At 43.4% G+C, this 22,804-nt stretch overlaps 1 protein-coding gene across 1 annotated transcript in view; it reads right to left on the minus strand.

The window, feature by feature from the left end:
• Positions 1-22,804, minus strand: part of arap2 (ArfGAP with RhoGAP domain, ankyrin repeat and PH domain 2) — a 111,178-nt gene that overhangs the window by 14,814 nt on the left and 73,560 nt on the right. The window contains exons 16-23 of the mRNA XM_070993119.1: positions 16,576-16,678; positions 15,730-15,928; positions 8,639-8,702; positions 7,954-8,117; positions 7,043-7,255; positions 6,651-6,756; positions 4,555-4,702; positions 2,018-2,095 (exon numbers count right to left, since the gene is read on the minus strand). Of these exons, the coding sequence (XP_070849220.1) occupies positions 2,018-2,095; positions 4,555-4,702; positions 6,651-6,756; positions 7,043-7,255; positions 7,954-8,117; positions 8,639-8,702; positions 15,730-15,928; positions 16,576-16,678 (1,075 nt within the window). The remainder of the gene's footprint in view (positions 1-2,017; positions 2,096-4,554; positions 4,703-6,650; positions 6,757-7,042; positions 7,256-7,953; positions 8,118-8,638; positions 8,703-15,729; positions 15,929-16,575; positions 16,679-22,804) is intronic.

Below are 22,804 nucleotides of genomic sequence, written 5' to 3' on the forward strand. Positions count from 1 at the left end.
CTTGAACCGGTAGAACTATGGCACGATAAGAGGGAGGAACCCACTTCTGACTCCTGTGGCCCTAAAATAACATAGAAATACAGTCATTGGAACCAGTGGAGTGAAAGCTGTAATTGTATAAATGTCACACATGGATATGGGGCCATCGTGGTTTGCCAAGTACTCTTTTCCTCCATCCCCATCATTCTTGTGTGATGGGAAACAGACCAGGCACACTGTACAAACAAAGCACTTGTCAGGTGAAAAACAGGAAATAAAGATGATGACGACTTGCTGGAGCAGAAGCAGCTAAAGTACAACACAAAGAAGTGTTAGTTTCACAGCTGACGGGGAGATTTTTCAGCAACAAGTAAGAAAAACAGTAATGTTCTGTCTGAAATTAAGGCATTTCTAATCTTTACCAAAGTCACACTGTCTCTGCACTTGCCCTGGCTCTAAATGCAAGTATTGATTTTAAAGTGCCACTTCCAACTTACAAGCCGTGACACTGCCTTACAACTCATTATATCACTGATTTACTTACTCCCTCAGTCTAGCCATGCTATCCACTTGCACGGCGCGGGCCTCCTCGTCATTCTCTGACTTTAAATGGAAACAGATGAGGTCAGAACCTTCACCTGCAGGGCCCGAGCCCTCTGAGACGAGCTTCCTGTAAATGTCAAAAGCGCACATTGTCTGGGTATTGAAGTGCAAACCCAAGAGCCATTTGCTCAGCAACATCCTGTACCTTAACTCCTACCAGCACTTTGCTCTCGTGTCCATACTGTAGGCTGAGGAGTTCAATCTTAATCCTCATCTTGAACAAACCAGTGTCTGAAATGTGTGTTTTTAACCAATGGCAGTCTGTTGGTCCACCATTTCATCACCTTCTTCATGCCTGGTAACCTAAACCTAAAAAGCTACATTTACATCCAATAGCACTGAATAAAAAGCCACTTGTTTTTAAAGATAAGCTATATGAGCCTCAGCCACACAACACTATAAATAAACTGCATGCATACATAATCACTGTAAATGCAGCCTTTGGAAGTCTGTGGGTGGGAAATTACATTTTTACTAACTTTTTTAGAGCTCGAGTACGACAATTCAATGCGGTATTACCATTCTGCACAGCACGGATGAGCAAAATGGACATTTGAAGTCACAACTTTTCACCTTCACATCCCTTGAACTGCTCTGGAGGTTGTGTTCCCCTGCAGTCATCACTGTAAAAGCCATGTCCAATGATGAAGCCAGGGAGTGAAATGTTATCAGAACTGATGGAAATGATGGTCCATACAATGAAAACAAGATGAAAGGAAGCAAGTGCGTGAAAGGAGAAGATTAATGCAACGTTTCAACGACTGTAAGCAATGTTTAACTTTGCTAAAACGTTAAATCATCCATAAAATAAGCACATCCATTATCTCAACAGAGACATTTTCGCCATGCTGACTTGCAATTACGCTAAACGATTGTTTTTAATGAAGAGACTAGTAACTTTCCAGTTTCTCCACCAGCTCCAACCCTAACACCCTCACATTCGTGTCCATAACCAAAATGCTGCTCCACGTTTCACCTCAGACAGCTTTATAATAGCACTGGCTTTCCACTGAGTAACCCCCCTGCCCCACAGCAGCAGACATGTTCTGAAAGCCTATGGACAAGGCGCAGAGCAGAGAGGAGCGAGCATAAACAACTTATTTCAGATTTCGACAACAGCGGCGGCATGTGATTTAATTTTTTTCCCCAGTTATCTGAACCAAATGTTTTTCTCGGCTGAGGCATCCAGGCATAAAGTACCTGCCGTAAAGGTTAACAGGAACAAAGCCCCTTTTTCCTCACCCGCCTGCTCCCGCCTCCTCCGCCTTCCCCTTCCCGACCCCCCATCCCCTTCATTTTTTCCAGAAAAACAGGAAACTGGTTCAAATGAATCCCTGATTTGAGAGGCCCTGACGCACGCGGGCGAATTAATACACACACAAATAAACAGAACACCCGTCGGTGACTTCCATTTGGGTGCTGCAGGTCGGCTTACCGTGGTGTCCTTCTTGTCGTTCCAGCGTGTGATGAAACTATTCTCTCTCTCCATCTGTTGCACCCGGTCTTCATTGACCTGTTGGAAACATCACAAACACACGCACGCACATTCAAAGTCAGCCAACGAGAAACTTTCTGATCGCATAAGCCGCACTCGAGAAACGTTAAATTGGCTGATAGAATCATAAAGCCATTTTCGAAGGTAATATTAATTTCAGCACTCAAATACAATACATGGAAGACTAGATTAAACCAGAAAAAAGGTATTATGCGCTAAGTGTAGAATTGGGTCATTCAGTAACACTTCTAAAACTAATTTTGAAGAAAGAAGTTGGCTGTGAGTGTTTGACACAGCTCGGCGCCAAGTGAATACTCGTTCCTTTCACAAAGCTCTGTGTGGGAAATGATATTTTTTATTCCAACTTTTTTCTTTTTTAACATCATTATCATTTCCAGAGAACAATTTGCTTTGTTGGAGTTTTACGAATGGCAGAGAAGATTGGGGGGTGGGGGGGGGGGAAAAAAAAAACAAACTCACAAACTCATCGTGTGTGTGTTTAGGCCTGATAATGGGCCCCGTCGACGACATCCAGCACAGAACTGGCGCTTTAATTAGCGGGATGTCTCACTCCTTTTTTTTTTTTTTTCATGTCGCAGTGTGTGTATTCACTGCTATTGGGCTCATGATTGGTTGAGCTTAATGGCTATTTGTCATGCGAATGATGGCGTCCCGAACCGATTTGGAGTGAATGCTCCTCCTTTAACGTCAGAACAAGAGGGATCCAGGCGTTCTGCTGGGAATTAGCAGTCGCTCTCTGTTGCGTATCCCATAAACCAGGCAGCTCTCCAAGGGTAACATTGATCCCACACCCCCGCCCATCCGCACATCAGCGGAGTCAAGCCTATTGTGGAGATTTGGCAACAACAGTGCTGCTCCCCAGATGGTTGAAGTCAGAGAGTGTAAATAAAGTCATGCCTGCAGCTTGGTTTCGACATGCAATATGGTAATGTATGAATGCTTCAAATGTTGGGATTTTTTTTGCCATTGATCGGAGAGTCATCCTAAATCCAGCAGGCCAACGTCATTACGCTGCATGCACTACACCTTTCCTAAAGCTGCTGTAAGCAGAAATATCGAATGGATGGCCAGCAGGTCGCACTTGCTGTTTATAAAATAAAGCACATTTTCAGTTGCGGATGGTGGAGATACAATGTACTTCTAAAAAGATCACCTGATTTTTATTCAGGTGAGGGGTGGGGAATCCATCCATCCATCCATTGTCTATACTCGACTATCCCTTCTTGGGGTTGTAGCGGGGCTGGAGCCTATCCCAGCTGTCAACAGGCGAGAGGCGTGGTACACCCTGATCCAGTCGCCAGCCAATTGCAGACAGACAACCATTCACGCTCACACTCACACCTAAGGACAATTTTAGAGTCACCAATTAACCTAATGAGCATGTTTTTGGTCTGTGGGAGGAAGACCATGCAAACGTCACACAGAAAGGCCCCGCCCGACCCGGCGATCGAACCGGCGACCTTCTTGCTGTGAGGCACGCGCACTACCCGCTGCTCCACCGTGCCGCCCCAGGGGTGGGGAATGATTAGCAATAACAAAATAATATTTAATCAATCAGTTCGTCCACATTACTTCTCTTTTACACTCGTGTGCTGGAGAAAAGGAGACGCTTCTGTTTCTGCTCTTCAGGAGCTGATGGCAAATTCTCCGGTGTGGTTAACGTGTGAACTCAGCAGCAGCAACACACAGCACACAGCTAACGTCGCCATGACAACAGTGTCAACCGTAGGGAAATAAGCCACATTAAAACCACATTCATCCGGGGACGGGATCACAGCGAGCGATCTCCAGCAACACTGAATATTCAACTTCACTGGCAAATTATTGATCAATAGAAATGATTTTTCTTCAAAATAGCAAATGTTACACTTCATAATGTTTTGTGTGAAGTGCGGCAGGGGTCCTCAACTGCATTTGTCCAAGGGCCAGACTCTAAGTGGGCCGGAATTTAATACTAAATAATATTATTTTCATGAGTCTACATCAGTGTGAACTCCTCTTCAGCTGGCCACGTGATGCCTCTTCCATTGAATAGACGATCTTTGTGATTCTCCATGCGTTTCTGTTTCTGTAGAGCTGGTGAACTATTAATGAGGAGCTTTTTTTCAACACAAAACTCACAGTTCAACCACCGATGATTGATTCCTTACCTCAACAAGAAACTCCTCTTCAGGATCCAAGGAAGCAAACAAAAATACGCTGCGTGTGTGTATACATTATTAACTTTGAAGTTTTTGGTTTTAACTGATCTCTCACAAGGCGCCAACGTTTTTTTCTTCTTACCTTTAATAGAAATCGCTGTAGCGCACTTTGAACAGAGCTGTCGCAACTACTTGTTACTTGTTTGTCCTCTCTTATTTAAAAGAATTGCATATCAGGATCAATTTTTCATGTCGTATCGCTGAGCCAACAGTCAAATGGCAAAAAATAAATTCATTAGGACATTTTTGACTCACGCTGAAGAGTGTGACGTAGTTGTTGATGAGGTCATGGGCGACGCTGGTTTCCTGCGGCGTCTGTCCCCGAGTCTGGAACAAGCAGGAGGAGAAGACGGAGGCCAGTCTTTCACTCGGCATCTGGTTGAGGTGGGAACACTGCTGAATCCTGAATCACAGGAGGAGGCATGGTTAGAAATGTACCTGCACACACACATAGTTTAACGAAATCTTAAGTCTTCTCCAAACAAATCTGTATCGTTAACATAATGCGGTTAAATCTCAAGCATCCACGGCAGGTTTCGAGGGAACGACGTGCAGAGTGAGCAATGCTGAATGAGTGTATGAAATGCATCTCGAGCTAACAGGTTTGCAGCTTGTAATGCTGACACTGTGGATTGCACGCAGCGCTTAGTATTTCGTAGTTCGGCAGGTTAAAGGATTTCTACTAGCATCCTGTAATTTATTACTGCAAGCGTCCACACATAAAGCTGTGTCCACAGTATCCAACAGTGAACTCATCGACGTTATAAGTAAAACACTGAAAATGTACTCAAAATATAATATTCTGCAGCAAAAGAGGCTCTGAAAGCCACCACCAGCTCCACTCATGGACTTCAACTGCTGATTTAAGAATGAGCCGATCGATCTGTCTTTATTTGCAAAAATGCCAACGAATGGCGACAATATGGAATTGATTCATCAGTTTCATCACAAGGACACTGTTGCTTCAGTGACAAAAGCCTGCCACCACATCCCCTCCACATACTGTATCTCTGAAATCAGATGAGAAAGCATCGTTGGTCAGAAGACAAAAAACTACACACACACAACAAAAGGCCATTAGCAGAGCAGAGGGCTAATTAGCAGTTGACATATCGCCACCCGAGGCGACGCGGTGCAGGACCTTTGAGTCTAAGGACTTGTTACGTCTGTGATGCCGGGTGGGATCTGTGGAGCTACACCTGTTCTATCAGGACGGCAAAGACGCTACTTAAGAACGGATAAGTGCTTCTACAAAGTGTCAGATCAGGCTGACGAAGCACTGAATCACATTTAAGCAACAAGCAGAGGGAGGGATGAGATGAGTCTGACTCATTTAATGGATGTACAGGTGGTGGAAGATGTACTCAGATCCTTTTCAATGTAAATGTATAGAAGTATCATCAGCTAAATGTGCTTAATGTATCAACGTTTGTGTGGTTAAATGTCCCCGATGGTTATTATATATGACATTATTGGAGTTTCAGTACTGCCACACCAACACAAAAGCAGAATTTCTTTTAACTGCACCAATATAAATCACATTCGAGGTTTCTTTTTATCCAATCCAACGAACTTCTTTTCGGAGCATGGCGAACAATCCGCGGACATATCATCCTTTTTTGACAATGTGGAATTAGATTCCAGTGGAGGCTGTGCGGGATTGAAAAATGAAAAATGTATTGAAAGAAAATAAATGAAATCACTTCCAAAATTCCAAACATGTTTTGGTCAAATGAAAAATCCTGCTCGAAGCCATGTTCGTCAGTGCAGGAACTTTCAAAACAAACAGCACTCGCCTTCGCGTGGCTCGACCGACCCTCAGCTCCACGCCATTCAATTGAAAACGTAACAAAATAAATGATAATAATTCATCCCATGTCATGTCTCCGCATCCCAACAATATTTTTAATTACATATTTACATAAGCACGACGACAAAAAATGTAGCTTGAAATGTTAGACATCCAGTTAGGTTTCAAACAGTTATTTCAATGAGACCTTGTGAGAAGTTTAGAGGGAATTTCTCTTTTTGAATGAACTGCTGTGGCGGAGTTGTGGTATAACGTAGCAGAATACTCCATTAAAGTACCTCAAAAACTGCAGTTAAGTACAGTGCACGAGTACATGTGCCTGTGAGTTAGCTCATACTTGTCAGGTGAACTCGTTTTTTAGCTTGACCACCTGAAACCTCCTCCTGACAGTGACCTTCACCTTGAAATGGCCTCAATGGTACAAGCTTTAAATCTGTCTGCAGTTTGAGGCGTACGTGTGTGTGTGTGTGTGTGTGTGTGTGTGTGTGTGTGTGTGTGTGTGTGTGTGTGTGTGTGTGTGTGTGTGTGAGCTTGTGTATACCTGTACAGATGCTGCAGCAGAGCATCGAGGGTTGACCTGTTTATTTTTGGCAAACTCTCGATGAAAGCGGAGTACTTCTTTACTCTCTGCCTCTCGTCCTTCTCATCTACAAAGACCACACAGATGAGACGTGCTGTAAAAAATGCCAAATATAACAAAGAACAAACTGAGACGTGACCGTGGACACATAAAGGAAATGAGGGTTGTGCTCTTGGAATTATTATTTTCCTTCATGTGTGACAATGAAATCATTTCTCTCCTGTCCAAAGATCTTGAAAAATATGACATCACAGAGCACAGATGGAGCATATTACTAGAACCATGCCCCGTGTTGTGTGTATGTAGCACCGATAGCTTTAACTTTGGCAGATTTTTGCTAACACCTCACATACCCAGAGCTGACACCCAGTATGGATACAGCTCCTTGGACAGCAGTGCATCCTCTGCTTGGGATAAGAAGCTCTTCAGGGTGTCTGTGACGTCCTCCAGCTGGTGCTCCTTCTCCCTCAGCTTCACATTACGGGCATCCCGGGTGAACTCCTGCAGGAGCAGGGCCACTCTGCCAGGGTCCCCCGGCCTCTGGTACACCCCCTCCTGGCACAAACCTGGTGAGGGAGAGGTAGATGGGGGTTTGAAGTCTTAGACTTCAAGTTTGGCTCTTTACTTTCTGACTTCTGCATTTTATTTTGTCATATAGTCACTGTCTGGTGATAAATACCCTCTGATGTGTCGTTTCTGCAACAGTAATGAGAGGACATAGATTTCTATATAATGAAATACAATTATAGGGTAATAACCTGCCATATGCATGCTCAGTTGTGGGATTTAAAAATGTTACATAAGCACATTTGAATGTAAATTGCAGGTAGAATAAAACTGTCGCTGCAAGGTGTGTTAACCTTTCGTACCACTTTACAGCTTCAGTCAGAGTTAACTTTATGCCAATCCCTCATTACAGTGCACATCACTGACAGTGGCACTGTATAGGTCCCCTTTTTGCATTCATCACGCACTGATAAAACAACAGGCGCTGTGTAATATAGTTTTGTGCATCTACACTTTGCAAATGACTTTGGATCCCGGAGTCACACTGCAGAGAAAAGTCGGACTACATTTTCTACATTTCTAAAAGTGCGATGGGAAAATGTCACAGCATTCTCCGAGACAACATTAGAAAGCATGAAATTCTCCTCACGACGCAGCACACTGGATGAATCAGCTCCTCCAGGGGAAACCATAATAATACTCATGCAGAACCAATTTTTTAAAAACTTTTCTCCCCCGTAAATATGATGGAACTCACCATACTGAGTGACAAAGGCAATGCAACTGTCCACTATAATAGGGACGCCGTTTTTTGTCAGCTGTTGGTCGCTCAGCGCCTTTCCATCAGTGCCAGCAGCCAGCGTGATGGCAGAGTGCCACAGTGCAAAGTCCATCTTGTTGAAGCCATGGATGTAAACTGTTCTATTAAAGACAGAGCAGGGAAAAAGGAGTGAGGGCACAAAGATATAATTTCCAGTCACAATGTGGTGTTTCATATTTTAAGAGCAAAGATGTTCATGTACTTGGGAAAGAAAAAAAAAAAAAAAGCAGAGCTCAGTCATTAAATAAACAACCGGCAAGATTAAAGGAATCCAGAAGTGCTTTTACAGAACACACATCTACAAACAACCACCGGTTTCCCACGAGGTTTGATCAAAAACACACAAACGAAGAGCAATTAACGCGGTAAACACAAAGTGTTGCTGCATTGCTCGCAGAAGGAGCCTAAAACCGTTGGCTCGTGCTGCGCGGCATCTCACCTCGTGTGTGTAACTGACGCGGGCAGTCTTGCGAGGCTTTAATTACACAGTTACAGTTGGAAAAGTGCATTCGGACTAACAAGACAAATGCAAAATCAAAGCTAACGGCGTTGCATAATGCATGGTGTTGTATCACAAAAACGCTGCCAATTAGCAAACCTTTTTTTCCAAAGACTGACATACCTTCTGCCCTCCACCATCAGCAGGACTTGGATCTTTTCATCACCCTCCGTATGTGTGGAGACAGCTGGGGGGGGGACAAGGGCAACAAGTTAGAGGAAGTGCAGGCTCCAAAACTGCACACATTCAAAGAGCGACATGTTCTGCGCTTCTGCAAAGCGAACTGCTGGAAAAAGTTAAGGTTTGACATTTGCAGGTGTTCAACCTCTGTTCAAAGCACTTAGACGCTGTAGCCGTGAAACGTTGAAGTCGATGCATTCATTAGCCGTCGCTAAAAGGTGTCGGTTTTCTTAAGCAATCATTTCTATTGTGTCAAATAAAGCAGTGCACAATGTGTCTAGACGTATCTGACTAGTCTTTTCAAATGTACATACAGTGGAAAGAGGAATGAGGGAACAGCACATCCGGTTGGAGGTAATTGCTTTTCCTCGTTGATGTGGATATAATTTTTGTGTCACACATGCACTCAAGGTAGTTTAAAGACTCGTCAGTGGTCATCTAGCTTTACATAAGGTTAGTCTAAATGCAACCAAATGAGACTGCACCGAGGGGAGTATTTAGTGTTCAGGTAGCATTTCCTGCCGTTCTTCATCTGCACAATCAATCCTAAAACTAACAGCGCAAGGACACAGAGCGACAGGGCTAAGGGACACAGAAGCTCTGTCGTAATCTTTTCTGTGGGTTCAAACAGCTGCTTGGATCAAGGCAACAATCACACACACAACACAAAAAAGATATGAGGCTCTGCCGCTGAGTCACAAATCTCCTAGCAACAACATTTGGCACTTTCATCACACTCAAGTTCCCACTGGTTGTGCTCAAATAATGGATGTCTAAAAAAAATAGGAGAAAAGAGAAGAATATGGACTTTATCTAATTAAAACACTGACTTTTGGAAAGCTCTCTAACCAGCTGTCTGTACAAGTAATTTCTTAATAATGCAGTATTTTCTCACGGTGCACACAAACATCACGCTCTTCTTTAAAGGTTATTTACTGAGGATTCATGGGAACACTTTGACGTTTTGGGAAATACACTTAAGAGTTAAATGAGAAGACTGACAGGATGTCTGGATGGTAAAAAAGCTACAACCAACAGCCAGTTAGCTTAGTTTAAACTACAAAGTGCTGTTTTACGCTTCAGTTTTATAGTTAAAAGACCTTTTATTCCAGATTATGCTAAGCTAACGCAGCTTCGTATCTACCATACAGACACAGGAATAGTGTCGGTGCTCTTCCACAATGTGGAGCTATTCTTTTAATCCTGGACTCCCAGTGGTATGAAAATGGAAGAAATGCTATCTGTGGACAGTCTGAAACGGGTAATTTCACAATCGTGACATCACCAAGAAAAGGACCAACTTTCCATTTCCTCTCTCAAATACCACAATCTTACTGAGCAAACACATCGATTATCAGCAGCAACCGGAAATCTAATTTAATTGTTGGCACAGGAAAGAGGATTGGTGAAAAATATTGCATACAGCAGTCTTATTTTGGCGAACACATCCTTTGTTCAGGCCTTTGTATGTTCAGCAAAACAACAAAAACAATTAATCCCCAAAAGTCTCTCTTCACAAACAATTTGCTTTTTATTTTCTTTGGCAGATTTTCAAGGGCACAGTATTTCATTCAGATCCCAACAACACGAGAAGAAAGGAGAGAACTTCAGAGATTGATATTGACTTGAGAGAGGTTTATTAACAGCGTTATCAGGTAAATGCAAAACACTTGTCATCGTCGTCGGAACAAACACACAGCAATCCTCTTTTATCCATCTTACAGCTCAGTGGGAAACTATTTATTACTTAATATGTTTGTGTGATAAGGAACTAAGTCTGCGGCCTTGTTCTCTCCATTAATTTACACTGGCTGCCCTGTAAGAGATTTTCATGCTGTTTTTCCTCTAAACATCAAGGTGATTTAAGTTGCCGGAGAACATTTTCAGCAGGAGTATTAACTGCTGTTTATTTTTACAGGTATTGTACAATAACCTCGTAATATTACAAGCCCTGCTGTCCACGTTTGCAAAGATACTTCAGCACCAGCTCCTCTGGATTAAACCAAGTCTACAGTGAACCCAAGTGGCTGTTAGTATGGATGGGAAGAAGAAGAAGAAGAAGAAGAAGAAGAAGAAGAAGAAGAAGAAGAAGAAGAAGAAGAAGAAGAAGAAGCTGACCGTGGTGCTCCAGGACCCAGTTCCTTGTTGTCACCATTGGTCAAGTGGTGATCTTCTTGCATGTTTTTAATGGGGGTATATTTTATGGAGGATACCCCAGGTGAGCACGGGGAGAACATGCAAACTCCACACAGAAAGGCCCTTTTTCCTCGAGCAGCAGGCACCAAAGGCATGGTGGAGGACACGCCCCCCAGCGCCCACAGCGCCCGAGGTGGGAATCGAACCCGGGACCCTCTAGCTGTGAGGCGACAGTGTCACCACTGTCCACCGTGCCACCAGTTGAAGCAGTTGAGGGATCCCATGTTTCTTGCTGCGATAGAACTCCGCCTGCGATAAATTTGTTGATGTTCATTTTTTACCAAAAACGCAAAGATTTATGAAATGGATCCCTTTTTTGTTCTGACAAACCATTGAACGTCTGACAAACACCTTTTCTGTGTTCTCCTTTGTACAACCTTGGAGAAACTTTCTGAAATAACTGCTGACTTAAGCTAGTGATATATCTGACACTACATAGTATCAGCTGGTACAGTGAAAACTTTTTCAACCCACAAAAGAATCCTTAAAGCTGCCTTTTGGAGTTCTGTGTTAACAAACACAAACAAAAATTACGTTTACACTCAGTGTTACAGACCAAAATGCATTGAGGTTTATCTCTGAGCTGGTTTCAAAATCCTACACGCTCTTAGCTGCACCGGCCTGGTTTTATTAACTTTACTGTGCAGCTGCAGGCTGTTTCAATAGGTATTGTCATCTGATCAGAACTGGGTGGCGATCAGTTAACTTCCAATTGAACGCCGATCATCACGAGCAGTTCTTGCTCTTTCTGAACATGTTAGCTGTGATGGCTGCTGCATATCTTAAGACTTAAACGGACACACTGAAATCTGACTACTGAATATGCTGGACTGCAGTCGTGTGCTGATGCCAATCTTAATTTTTCTATGATTGAGCGGAGCAGTGGGATTAACTTTTTTTTTCTCTATTTAGCCACTGCCTTAAGAGAAATCCACTGAGAAAATTGCACCGAACGAGTTTAAAGTTAATGTGCTTATCTTGTTTGAAAGCCGTTCATTTCAGAAAGTTCTGGGTGGGAAGGCTGATTTTTGCACTGTGACAGGTTAATGATTATCCAACTGTATCTGTCATTTTCCCCTCTTTTTACTTTGGTTCTACTTATTTGTGCGGCAGAAATCTTGACACCAGACATCACAAAAAGATCAATCCTCTCTCATGCGCACAGCTGAGCCTCCAGGAAGCCTTTCTGAGAGGTAGTGCACTCTTGTTCTTTGGAGAAGAAACTTGTGAATTTATTTATTTATAAAGCACTTTCGGAAAACAAAGTCCTTAATAGCCAAGACAAATGAATACTGAACCCTTGAAAAGGATCAATAAAATAATTTGAACGATAACCTAAAGACAGAAAAAAACGTCCTAGCCGTCGGGTTGAGACAAACAGAAGAAAAGACAAACAAGGCAATTAAGGATAAAATTAATAACAGCTCTTTAATAGGTTTTAAGAAAAGATTTAAGGCACGAAATGATCAGAACTCTGCCAGCCTGGAGTCAGAAAAACCAGGATCGAGCTCGCAAGGATTTCTTGATGCACTTTAAAGGGCTGCAGGTTGGAAACATGTCGTGATTTTAATTGAAAAGTGTGTTTATTAAATCCCCTCGCTGCTACACAGGGGCACCTTTCATGTGGCGGTGTCACTGCAGAGAAAATAACAGTTAATCCCATGTCACAGACGGTGATTCCTAAAGGGATCCTTTCAGTGCTCCAGAACCTACCATCCCCTCACAAAACACAGTCCCTCCTGGCGCTGGCGGCTCCCCGGCTGTGACAAATATGGTTTGAGAAAGCCGGGAATAAAAATGAACACCGCCACAGTTCCTTACCCCGCCCAAGGTGAGAAGATGGGGCGGCACTTTGCGCGATTTGATCCACGTCGAGGGGTAAATGGATTAAAAAGATCCATTGATTCTCCCCCTCCTTCTGTTCGCACATCACACTGGTGCAATCGATCAATCTGCCAAAGTGTGTGTGAACTTCCACCGTGACTGGCTGCTTACCTCCACTGAGTATCCTTTAAATAACCGGCGTTCGCCAGGAATGTGGAGATATTGGCAACAATTCAGGTTAGAGGAGGGTGGAAAGACTGCGACATGCATGACACCATCACACTGTGAATGTTCTGGATTCTTATTCCACGCAAGGCTTTCTAAAATCATGTTTTCATGCTACATTTTCTGACAACAGCGGGCTATTTTATCTGATGCTCGCTTGACATTATGTAATATCGACCTTCACTGACCTCATATTAACATCTTCTCATAAACAGGTCTTCTCACTCTCCTCCAAAGCGGGAGTTTATAATGGAAGACGAAGCCAGCCAATTAGATCTGATGTCCGGGTAATGGTGTGAGAAGCTGATATGTCTTCTGATACCAGTTGCTAGCACGCATCCTCCAACATCCTTAAGTAGATATAAATGCAAGTGGTGGGAGGGCGTCATGGATTGGTAGCTTTATGGAGATTAGACAGTATATCAAAAGGGTTAGAGGGAATTTTAAACAGCCAGAAATCTCAGCAAATGCATCACTGAATTACTGCAGCTGACCACAAACGCCATCACCCATAAAGATGTATCGTCACTTTGGATTACTGTGTATTAAATAGCTCCATTGTTGAACCAGGGACTGTCCAATAGGGGTGCTGGAAGGTGATTTCTCTCTTTACAGACAGAAAGTTTGTCTTTTGAAGAGCCAAGTATGGGTGGTTTACATGACGGCTTATGAAAGGTGGTAACACTTTAGATGAACACCACATCTAAAGTGTATCATAGAGCAGTGGTTTTCAAAGTGGGGGCCGCCAGGGGGCGCTAGGGGGGGCTCAGAAAATTGAAGGAAGTTAAGAAAAAAAAGCAAAACATGTTAATAGTTAATAATATTCTTATGCTAAACAAATGTAATAATTATTGAATAGTGAACACACACAATTGAGAGAGGTTGGATTTCTTTTGTTCTGTTCTTGTCTGCCAACAGTTTGTTGAAAAGTTCATTATTCAGTGGGAATACAGTGTTGAAAACATGTTTGTTAATATTCTCATGCTAAACAAATGTAATACTTACTGAAAAGTGAATAAAAGTAAGAAAATCATTCTAAAAGTTGATGTTTCCCGACATATTTTGTAGCATTGTCGGTGGGTTTGCAAAGGGGGTCCCCGACCAGAAGCTAATGCTGTTTGGGGGGCCGTGGCATGGAAAAGTTTGGAACCCCTGTCATAGAGAATTATATATAATTCATACTAAGGACTCATGCAGTGTCATAAGTTATCATTGTACATGTGCAGTAGAGTCAAGTCTGTACTGATGCATCTATACGAACGCATGCTTCATCATAATGTTTCACTGGTGGTGGAAAGTGAAGCGTGATGCATTTTCATGCATTTAAAAAAAATATTTGCTTCATCGTAAGTGATTATTATGTAAGATGCCAAAATGCATAATTACAAGTTAAATTTGTCTGCTTTGGAAACGGAACCATTGTTTCCCCAATCACCGCCTCGGGGGTGGATTAGTCTCGCTAAGCCGTAAGCTAACTGGTGAGCCTAGTTAGCTTGCCTTGTGTTACTGTACAGATGTGCATGCGTTTGTTTATTTGGGTTTTTTTTTATTTCAGAAATTAGAGAATCAGACACCTCTATGCAGTTTGTAACACTTGTGCTATTTCCATCCTGGAGTAAAAGAGCTAAAATCCACCCGATGACTCTGACCCACACTGGTCAATTTCAGGGGTCCGACATGTTATTTTCCGGGGTGTCAACGCACCCATAACACACTATAAATGTTCTTCATAGAACATGTTGCTAGAACTCCTGGCAGACATACAGCTGTGGAGACTGGAATACTGCGACCTCAGGCTGAGGGCAGCGTATGAGTGATGTTTGTCCAGACTGTTTGAAGAGGTGGGCAGAGCCAGGTGGCATGAAGGCAATCATCTGTAGTGTTTATTGTGCAGTGAGTACAGGTGTCATTGTCTGTCAGTCTTTGTGTAGTTTTGTACTGAATGAATTGCAGTTTGGAGTTAGTGGACATTGACAGGATGTTGCTGCAGATGTGCGTCAAGGAGTTGACGTACATGGCAGCCATGGAGTAAGTGTTCCTTCTTTTTTCCACGAATGGGCTGATAGTGGTTTATTCTTTTATGTATATGTTCATGCAAGACTCGGCCACACCATTTTAGTTTCCCGAGCAGAATAACTGAGCTTCAGTGGAGCTGCCTTGATCACTCACACAGCACCGCGTTGGCCTGAATACAGATATTTCTGTCACACATTACATCTGAAAAAGTGGGGACCATAGGACGTACATTCGAGGACATTTAATTTGTCATAACAGCAGAGTGTTGCATTATGGGTTATTTACAGCCTGAATGTTCCGTCTTCACATCTGTTTATCGTATGGTTTTTAGAGTCATTTCGCTCTAAAGGGAGCCTCTTTACCTACAGGAGTTTCAGATGACTCATGTAATGCATGTTGCTGCCATGGAGAGTTAAAAAGGGTATAAAAAGCATCTCTCAAGAATCACGCGTCGAGCAGCCAAAAAAATTACCTCTGTCACAGGTTGCCAAGATGAAGAGAAAAAGACGTAAACAAGTCAGAGAAGAGCATTTTTGACTACGGCATCTGCACATTCAAATACGTGCAAAAGTAGCTTAAAATGCATTAAAAAGATAAAAACAGGGCCAATCCAGTCAATGATCAGTGCTGACCTTTGAGGGGTGAGAGTGATTTCAAAATGGAGGAACCGTGTCACACTGATTCTACAGGGGATGTAACTTAAGTGTAAGGACACATTACCTGGTTAACAGGCACCGCCACACACAGCGAGAAAGAATACAAATTCTGCTTACTGAGCTCCTGCAGCTGTTTGAGTTGAAGGACTTCCTCCTCTCCCTCCTGGTCTCCCGGGCTGAAGTGCAGGGCTGAGCCGTCCAGCACGAACCAGCCCGTCCTCCAGTGGTACAGGTCATGGCCCTCTTTGTAGTGCAGTCTGCCAATCAGCTCGCCGTCCCTCTGCACCAGTCCCTCGACTTTCGGCGGGACAAAGCACTGCGAGTCGCGCAGACGAACAGAGAGAGAGAGAGAGAGCAGGCTCACGAATGGAGAACTTTGACGTTTTAAAGTTTTTGCTGCGTCGCCTCAAAACAAAGAACGACACGAAAACAGAGCAGGCGCAGGCTGCTTCCTGCAGGGATAAACCTTTGCTCAGTTGCTGCTCCCTGCTCCTGAATTACTTTCCAACAACACATCCCTCCCTAGCGCTCGCTCGGCTCTCTCTGGCCATTGTTCTGTGAGTCAAATTGAAATATGGAGGAGGTGTGGAAGGCCTTTGGTGCAGATGGAGAGACATATGGACTGATGCAGCTATACCTCCCACTATCTGTGACTGGGTTGCCTGGGATTAAAGAGATAAAAAAGGGAATATGGGACATATTTATGGAGGGTGTTATTACAAGATCCTGTCAGCATGTGGGGGAAAAGATAGTAAGACCACTTGTCTTATTGAAAGGAGTACAGGCAGCATGGGGCGCTCTGAGGACAATGTGTGTGCTGCAAAGAAAATGAAAAAACCAGTGGATGGATGTGCTGCAGTTCCGCGGCACATTCGCAGTTTCTCCTTTAAGTGAAAAACAAACTTATAAAGAAGGTGTGTGTGTGTGTGTGTGAGAGTGAGTGCCATATGCAAAGTGTGTCACCTTTGTTAGCGCCTGGATCCAGTCATGCTGTGTTTCCTGTGTTTCAGCTCCGACAATCAGCACTCGCTCCGTCTGCAGGTACAGCTCCACGGTAAACACAGCCCTGCCGCAGACGCACAGCTCGCTGTTAGATATGTGGGGCGGGAAAATGTCCTCACAGCCACGCACACGCACAGGAAACAGGCAAAGAAACATCCAATTCTGCGTACATTTGCATTTTTCATTTCCAGTTAAAAACAAACATTTCTCACACACTCCCTGTCGAGTGGAAATCACATATCTCCAAATCTGGTGATTTTTGAATTTGAATTTTTCAGATAAACTGCAGGATGAAGTGCTCCTTTGTGCCTTGAGAAAATTCTCCAACTTTTTAAGCTCAATAAACTACTTAAAAACCCTCTTGGATTAGCTGGAATACGCATCGTCCCAAAGCTGAAAGCAGGCTGTTTCTCATAAAAAGCCCATCATTGAGAGATACGTGGTCCTCACAGGACAGCAACACTGCAAACACGCCGTGGTCTTACAGAATATGATGCATTGCTGCAGATTAACAGTAAATAAAGGAGCTAAAATTAGCTCAACCTTAATCATCTACAGCAGCAAAATGCAGCATGCACATGAAGGCAGCAGCAACATTAATCCAACAACATCACATTTATATAAAAGACTGAAAGGGACTATTTTACGGCACAATTAGCTGCTGATAACTCTGGCTTCGAATGCAGGACGCAAAGAACAGCAACCTTGCTGAAGGACATTAGAGGCCACCAGTCACTAGCTCATTTTTCTAACCTTCACGTGTTGTTTGTTGCCATATTATCTGAAACACCCAAACCGGGGTTAGTCGTATTTACTTCTTCTCTTCGAGTATTAAAAGCAATCTGTGTCCGCTTGAGCATCAGGCTGAGCTTTGATTTGCCTCAGCTGTCGATGAAGCACACGACTTCCCGCAACATAGATGAAACCAAGTGATGAAAATATGCATGTTGGTGCTGTTTGCTACTCATTTGCTTACCATTAAAAGTGAATTATGGTGATTAAGCTGTTGACAAGACACAGCCACAACAACCAAAAACAGTTTTAATAGATTTCCAGACTGCTGACTGCACTCAATCACACAATCACAATCTTTTTTTATCAGGTTTCAAACTGTCTTGTGTTGCGCCACATTTTGGGGACAAGTTTCCTCGTACACACATTTTTAACTTTAAAGCCACTACAAGGAACTTTCATTTTGTGTTGATTTTGGCGACCCCTGTGGACAAACGCGGTAGTGTTTCCACTGTTTTGGAACAGTGAACAGTGAGTGAGAGAATGACCTGACTGAATTTGAAGAGGGGTCGGGAGTACTTCTTGATTGTCGGGGTGTGATGCAGTCGACCTACATCTCAGCATTTCATGAATTCCTGGGAAGAAAACTCTCTGAAATTCTTATTTCTAAAGTTTAGACGATTATTTAAGACAGAAAAAACTCTCAGAGGATATCCACAGAGCCTTCACTCTCTCCTAAACAGCCTCGTCTTGAAAAATATGCAGTTTAAACAACCAAAGAGCCAATAGAACAAGGGCCCAAAGTCAGGAAGAAGACAACACCGAATTTGTCAAATTCATCAGTCGCTCATTTTACTCAAACTTCCTGCAGGTGCTGCTCTATTTTGGTTAATTGTACAGTTTATCAGTCAGTCTGTGCTGTTGTTGTTGTTATGCATTAATGCTGTATGAATTATCCACATGCCATCAGTTTACTCAGTGATGAAAGGGGCCAATTAAGGAATAAGGTCAGGAACCAGTGAGCTAATGCATCTATTAATAACTGTAATATGACGATGCTGACTTTGTTTTAAGCTTGTTTGTACAACTAAATTACAACTAAAGGATCTGGTGGCTGGGTGAAGCTAAAGTCATCTCTGTATGACATGCTAGTGAAGGTCTCATTTGTTTATGTGTTGAACTGTAAGCAGTTTAAGTCTCCTTGTAGTTGAAAGGAAAGGTCGTCACACCCATGAATGATCTCCCATCTGCTTGTAAATAAATATCTTTTTTTCTATTTTCATTAATTGTATTAACATCATTATGACTGAACCATGTATGTAGTTTATTCATTTGCAAAGAAAGTCCCTTTTTCTTAATGAACAGCAGCTTTGCCGACTGCCCGTTATATTGTAACGTAGTTCAGATATTCAGATTTGGCCTCGACACCGTTATGAATGTGCTTTCGCACAATGTGTGTCAGTCAGTCAGTGAGGAACAGTCACTCTGCTGGTATATGAATAAAAACGCCAAATATATAATCCTTCCTGCGCTCACACACTCATTCATCCACACACACTTGCAGGCAAAACCCTTGCTGTCGGAAGCAAAAAGGCAGCTATTAATCTTTGTTGGTCTTTCTCCTCCTGTCTCTCTCTCCCGCTCTCTGTCTGGGTCCAGAGGTTAGACTATCACTCTCTTAATGGTTTCAACACGCACTGCCAAGCGGTAGCTCCTTTCCCATCGCGGGCTCTAAATGCTGCGGCGATGGGTGTTTAAGGTGGCGTGTCGCGGGGGGTCACGGCAGCGCTGAGTCGCTCTCTTCTCACACGTGTCAGGGGAGCAGGCGAGACATGGGTGTTTGTGCGCCCTCGCCTGACCCCGCCACCTCCCCCTCCTCCTACTCTTCGCCGCCAGGTGTGCAGGCGCTTGTTAGAGGGGGTCCCAGGGGGAGAGCGAGGGAGGGGGTGGCGGAGGGGTGCGCCAATACGCTGGGCAAATGGTATCATGAAGAAAGGACAGAGGGAGAAGAGGGATAAGAGATGAACACTTGCATTATGAGCGTCCCAGAGGGAGGAAGTGGCTGGGGAGAGGAAACTATGTGTGCGTGCCATTTTAAATGGTTTGTGCCTCTCATGGATGAGATGCTTCACGCCTTCCTCCTGCTCCTCTTTCTTGTTTATTTTACACTCCTGCTCTCTCTTTTTGCATGATTACATGCACACAAGAACCCAGGTTATGACACTACTACTACTGTATCGTGCGTGCGTGCGTTTGTTTTGAATTCTACGATCTGATAACTTTATTAATCCACGGGGTGGAAGCCAGTTTGGTCAGCAATGCACAGGGACAAATAACGAAAGAGGCAAAAGTAACACTGACAAACAATTTAAGAAATATTCCAAGAGCACATCGGTGTAGCTCAGGAGCCGTCATTAAATAAAGTGACGCACCTAAAAACAAACGCAGGCAGTGTTCATGAAATAAAGCATAACCCAGACGAGAGCCACACAGCTGAAGTCTGATGTCTGAAGTGAAGACTCTTGGAAACACACTGCATGGGACATTTTGAAGCATTAAACCAGATTTCCTTTAATCTTTCCCTCCACTTTATGTATAATGATTACTGCAGAATACTGACAGCGCCCCGGTTGTTGCTTAAGTTGGTGTAAACACACTGTCTTTTAGCGATCACCCTCAGAAGGATGGATCTGATCACAGGCCGCACGCTGACAGAGGAAATGCAGTGAGGCGAATGTTTGCTTGCAGCGTGTGTCGGGCTGCAGCTAGCTAGTATTATTTTGCAGTCATTATAGATGAACCTGTCCGTTATTTGTCCACCAATCACGAAACCCAAGGCGATCATTTCTTTGTATTATTTCAGTTCACTCTCATGCAAGACAAAGAAAAGCAGATCTTCTTTTGCTTGAAAAACGACTTTAAATGATCAAAACATTATTTTCTGTGAAGTGACTAATTGATTAACTGACTAATTATTTCTGCCCTACTTGTGTGTGTATGTCGAGGAGTCGATTGTGCGAGTGTTGTTCCTTGTGCAACATGCTACAGTCTGCTGTTCATTTACTGTTATTACATAAAAAGGAACAAATAAGAGGTTTGCATCATTTACAACCGTGCAGACTTCTACAGTATAGACTCTCATTGTTGACAAGAGCACAATACAATCTCTGTGGATTTAATCCAGGCAAAGACAAATTATTGGGTCTGGAAAATTACAAGATTAAAGTGTTCAATTTAATTACAATACAGACGCTCGTGTGCTTATTGGAGTGTGCTGCCGTGAAAAAGTTCTGCCTGTGGTTGAGCGAAGTTTCCACTTTTCCTTGTGGAGGAGTCTATTGCACAAGATTCACCTGTACTTTAAACATGTGTAAAGTCTATATGCATTTCCGCAGCCTTTTATTTCTCCTTAAGGCTTTTGTGCGCTCTGAGAAAGCCTTAATTCCCCAGCCCTCATATATATATAACCCCACAAAGTTAGCGACAAAGCCCTTCTAAAAGACTTTAAAAACTTGAAGACGGTGTAGAAAGCAACTGACAGAGAGTGAAATGCTGCAAAAAAGACTGCAGAGCAAAACAGGGGAAGAGCAGGAGGGTTTGTTTCCAAGGTTTTCGGTTGAATTTGAAGGTCAGGATCGACTCTTGTCGAAACAGGAGGATGAGTCAAAAAAGTCCCTGGAAAACCTCAACTTATCACCAGCCAACACACTCCCTTTGCATTAATTCCTGAGGAGTGGGTTTGTAATATTCATACAACTCCAGCAGACGTATGTGTCGGGGCCGCGCTGTAATTCACGGTGTCCTCTGCCACGGTGAAATTACCCAAATGCTGTGTTTAATGGAAGCGACACCTACGGCCTCCTGTAGCGCGGCGATAGGCTGCTGGTGGGAGTGTGTCATCTGCATACGTTAATATTCATGAGCGCCAGACAGTCAAGAGGTGAGGCGTCCCTCGCTCCCTCCGCCGCGCAGGCATGCTGGGAACGCTGGAAGTTGCAGGAGCAAGAGGGAGCGAGGCAGGGTTTAATCTAGTGAAACGCACAGCCATTACGAGCGTTAGCGACGGAGAAATAATAGCCTTTCTGCGGGCGAAGCCGTGACCTGTAACTGGGATGTATGCGCGGAGCTAAAACCGGCGAAAGTTGCTTTGTGGCGCTCTTAGCGCCGCAACCTGTCGTGACGGCTTGTATGTGTCCAGCTCATTACAGAGGTCATAGTTTCAGCTGGCCAGATGTGTTTCTAACGGCTGTATAAATAACATTTACAAATAAAAGCATTCTTCCCTCTTCATAACATCTGCTGCTGTCATTAAGGACCTGGCTTATGCTTTAATCATAAGCCATTATCAGACTCCTCGCTCGGGAACTGCGGCGCACACACACACACACACACACACACACACACACACACACACACACACACACACACACACACACACACACACACACACACACGAACGCACGCCCAGCTCGACCCAATCGGAGCCGGGAGAGAGAGAGAGAGGGCGAGCAAGAAAGGATCGAGACATCTGTTTCTTCTTTGTGCTTCTGCAACACTTCCAGAGGAAATAAAGAAAAGTTTGTTGTCGGAGCAACTTTTTTTTTTACTGAATCATAATCTGAGAGAAGTGATGGGGGGAGGCGGCGCGGCGAAGGCAGTTAAAGCGGCGCCGCTCTCCCACATCTCCGCCAAAGTAAACAGCAAAATATAGCACTCATAAAGCCCTGATGGGTTCTGTTAAATTGAATAATGCTCAAGTTAAGATTATGCTAATGAGCCATATGACGAGGGAGAGAAACTATGCATGAGTCTGCGTTTACATGTGTGTGTGTGTGTTTACGTTCGACCAGGCTGAAGCGCCGTAATATATGAATTACATGTGCAGTAAATTGAAATTTAGCCAAACAGAAAATAAATCATTTAAAAGGTGTTTGGAGTGCGTGTGTGGCACGCGTGTCCTTAAAACAGGCTGAACAATCACATATAAATTATGATTTAGTGGAGGGGATGCAAATTAAGCCCTCAACATGGGTTTGACTGTATGTGTGTTTGTGTGTGTGTGTGTGTGTGTGTGTGTGTGTGTGTGTGTGTGTGTGTGTGTGTGTGTGAATGGGTTCTGCTTGAGTGTGTATGAGCGAATGTGAATGTGGGTGCAAATGAAGGCACTATAGCCCACCTGAAGTGCCGTGAATTATGTGTAAATTAGCCCTTAATGCACAGGATTTAATTTAGGATTTTTCCTATTTAGATTACCAATAATGTTATTTATTCATATTAATACTGAAACAAGCCGATTTCAGCGATTTTCAAGGTTTAGCCTCAGTTGTGGAAATCTATATCGAACCATTTGATCCTTTAAACGAGGGCTGTTCAAGCACATTTGCCCAAAGGCCAGAATGTTTTGAAGCAGATACTGTGGATGCTGGACTTTAAAATTAGCCCATTATTTTTTCATATT

Source organism: Chaetodon trifascialis, chromosome 23 (genome assembly GCF_039877785.1).
Source record: "Chaetodon trifascialis isolate fChaTrf1 chromosome 23, fChaTrf1.hap1, whole genome shotgun sequence".
In the NCBI taxonomy this organism is placed as follows: Eukaryota; Metazoa; Chordata; class Actinopteri; order Chaetodontiformes; family Chaetodontidae; genus Chaetodon; species Chaetodon trifascialis.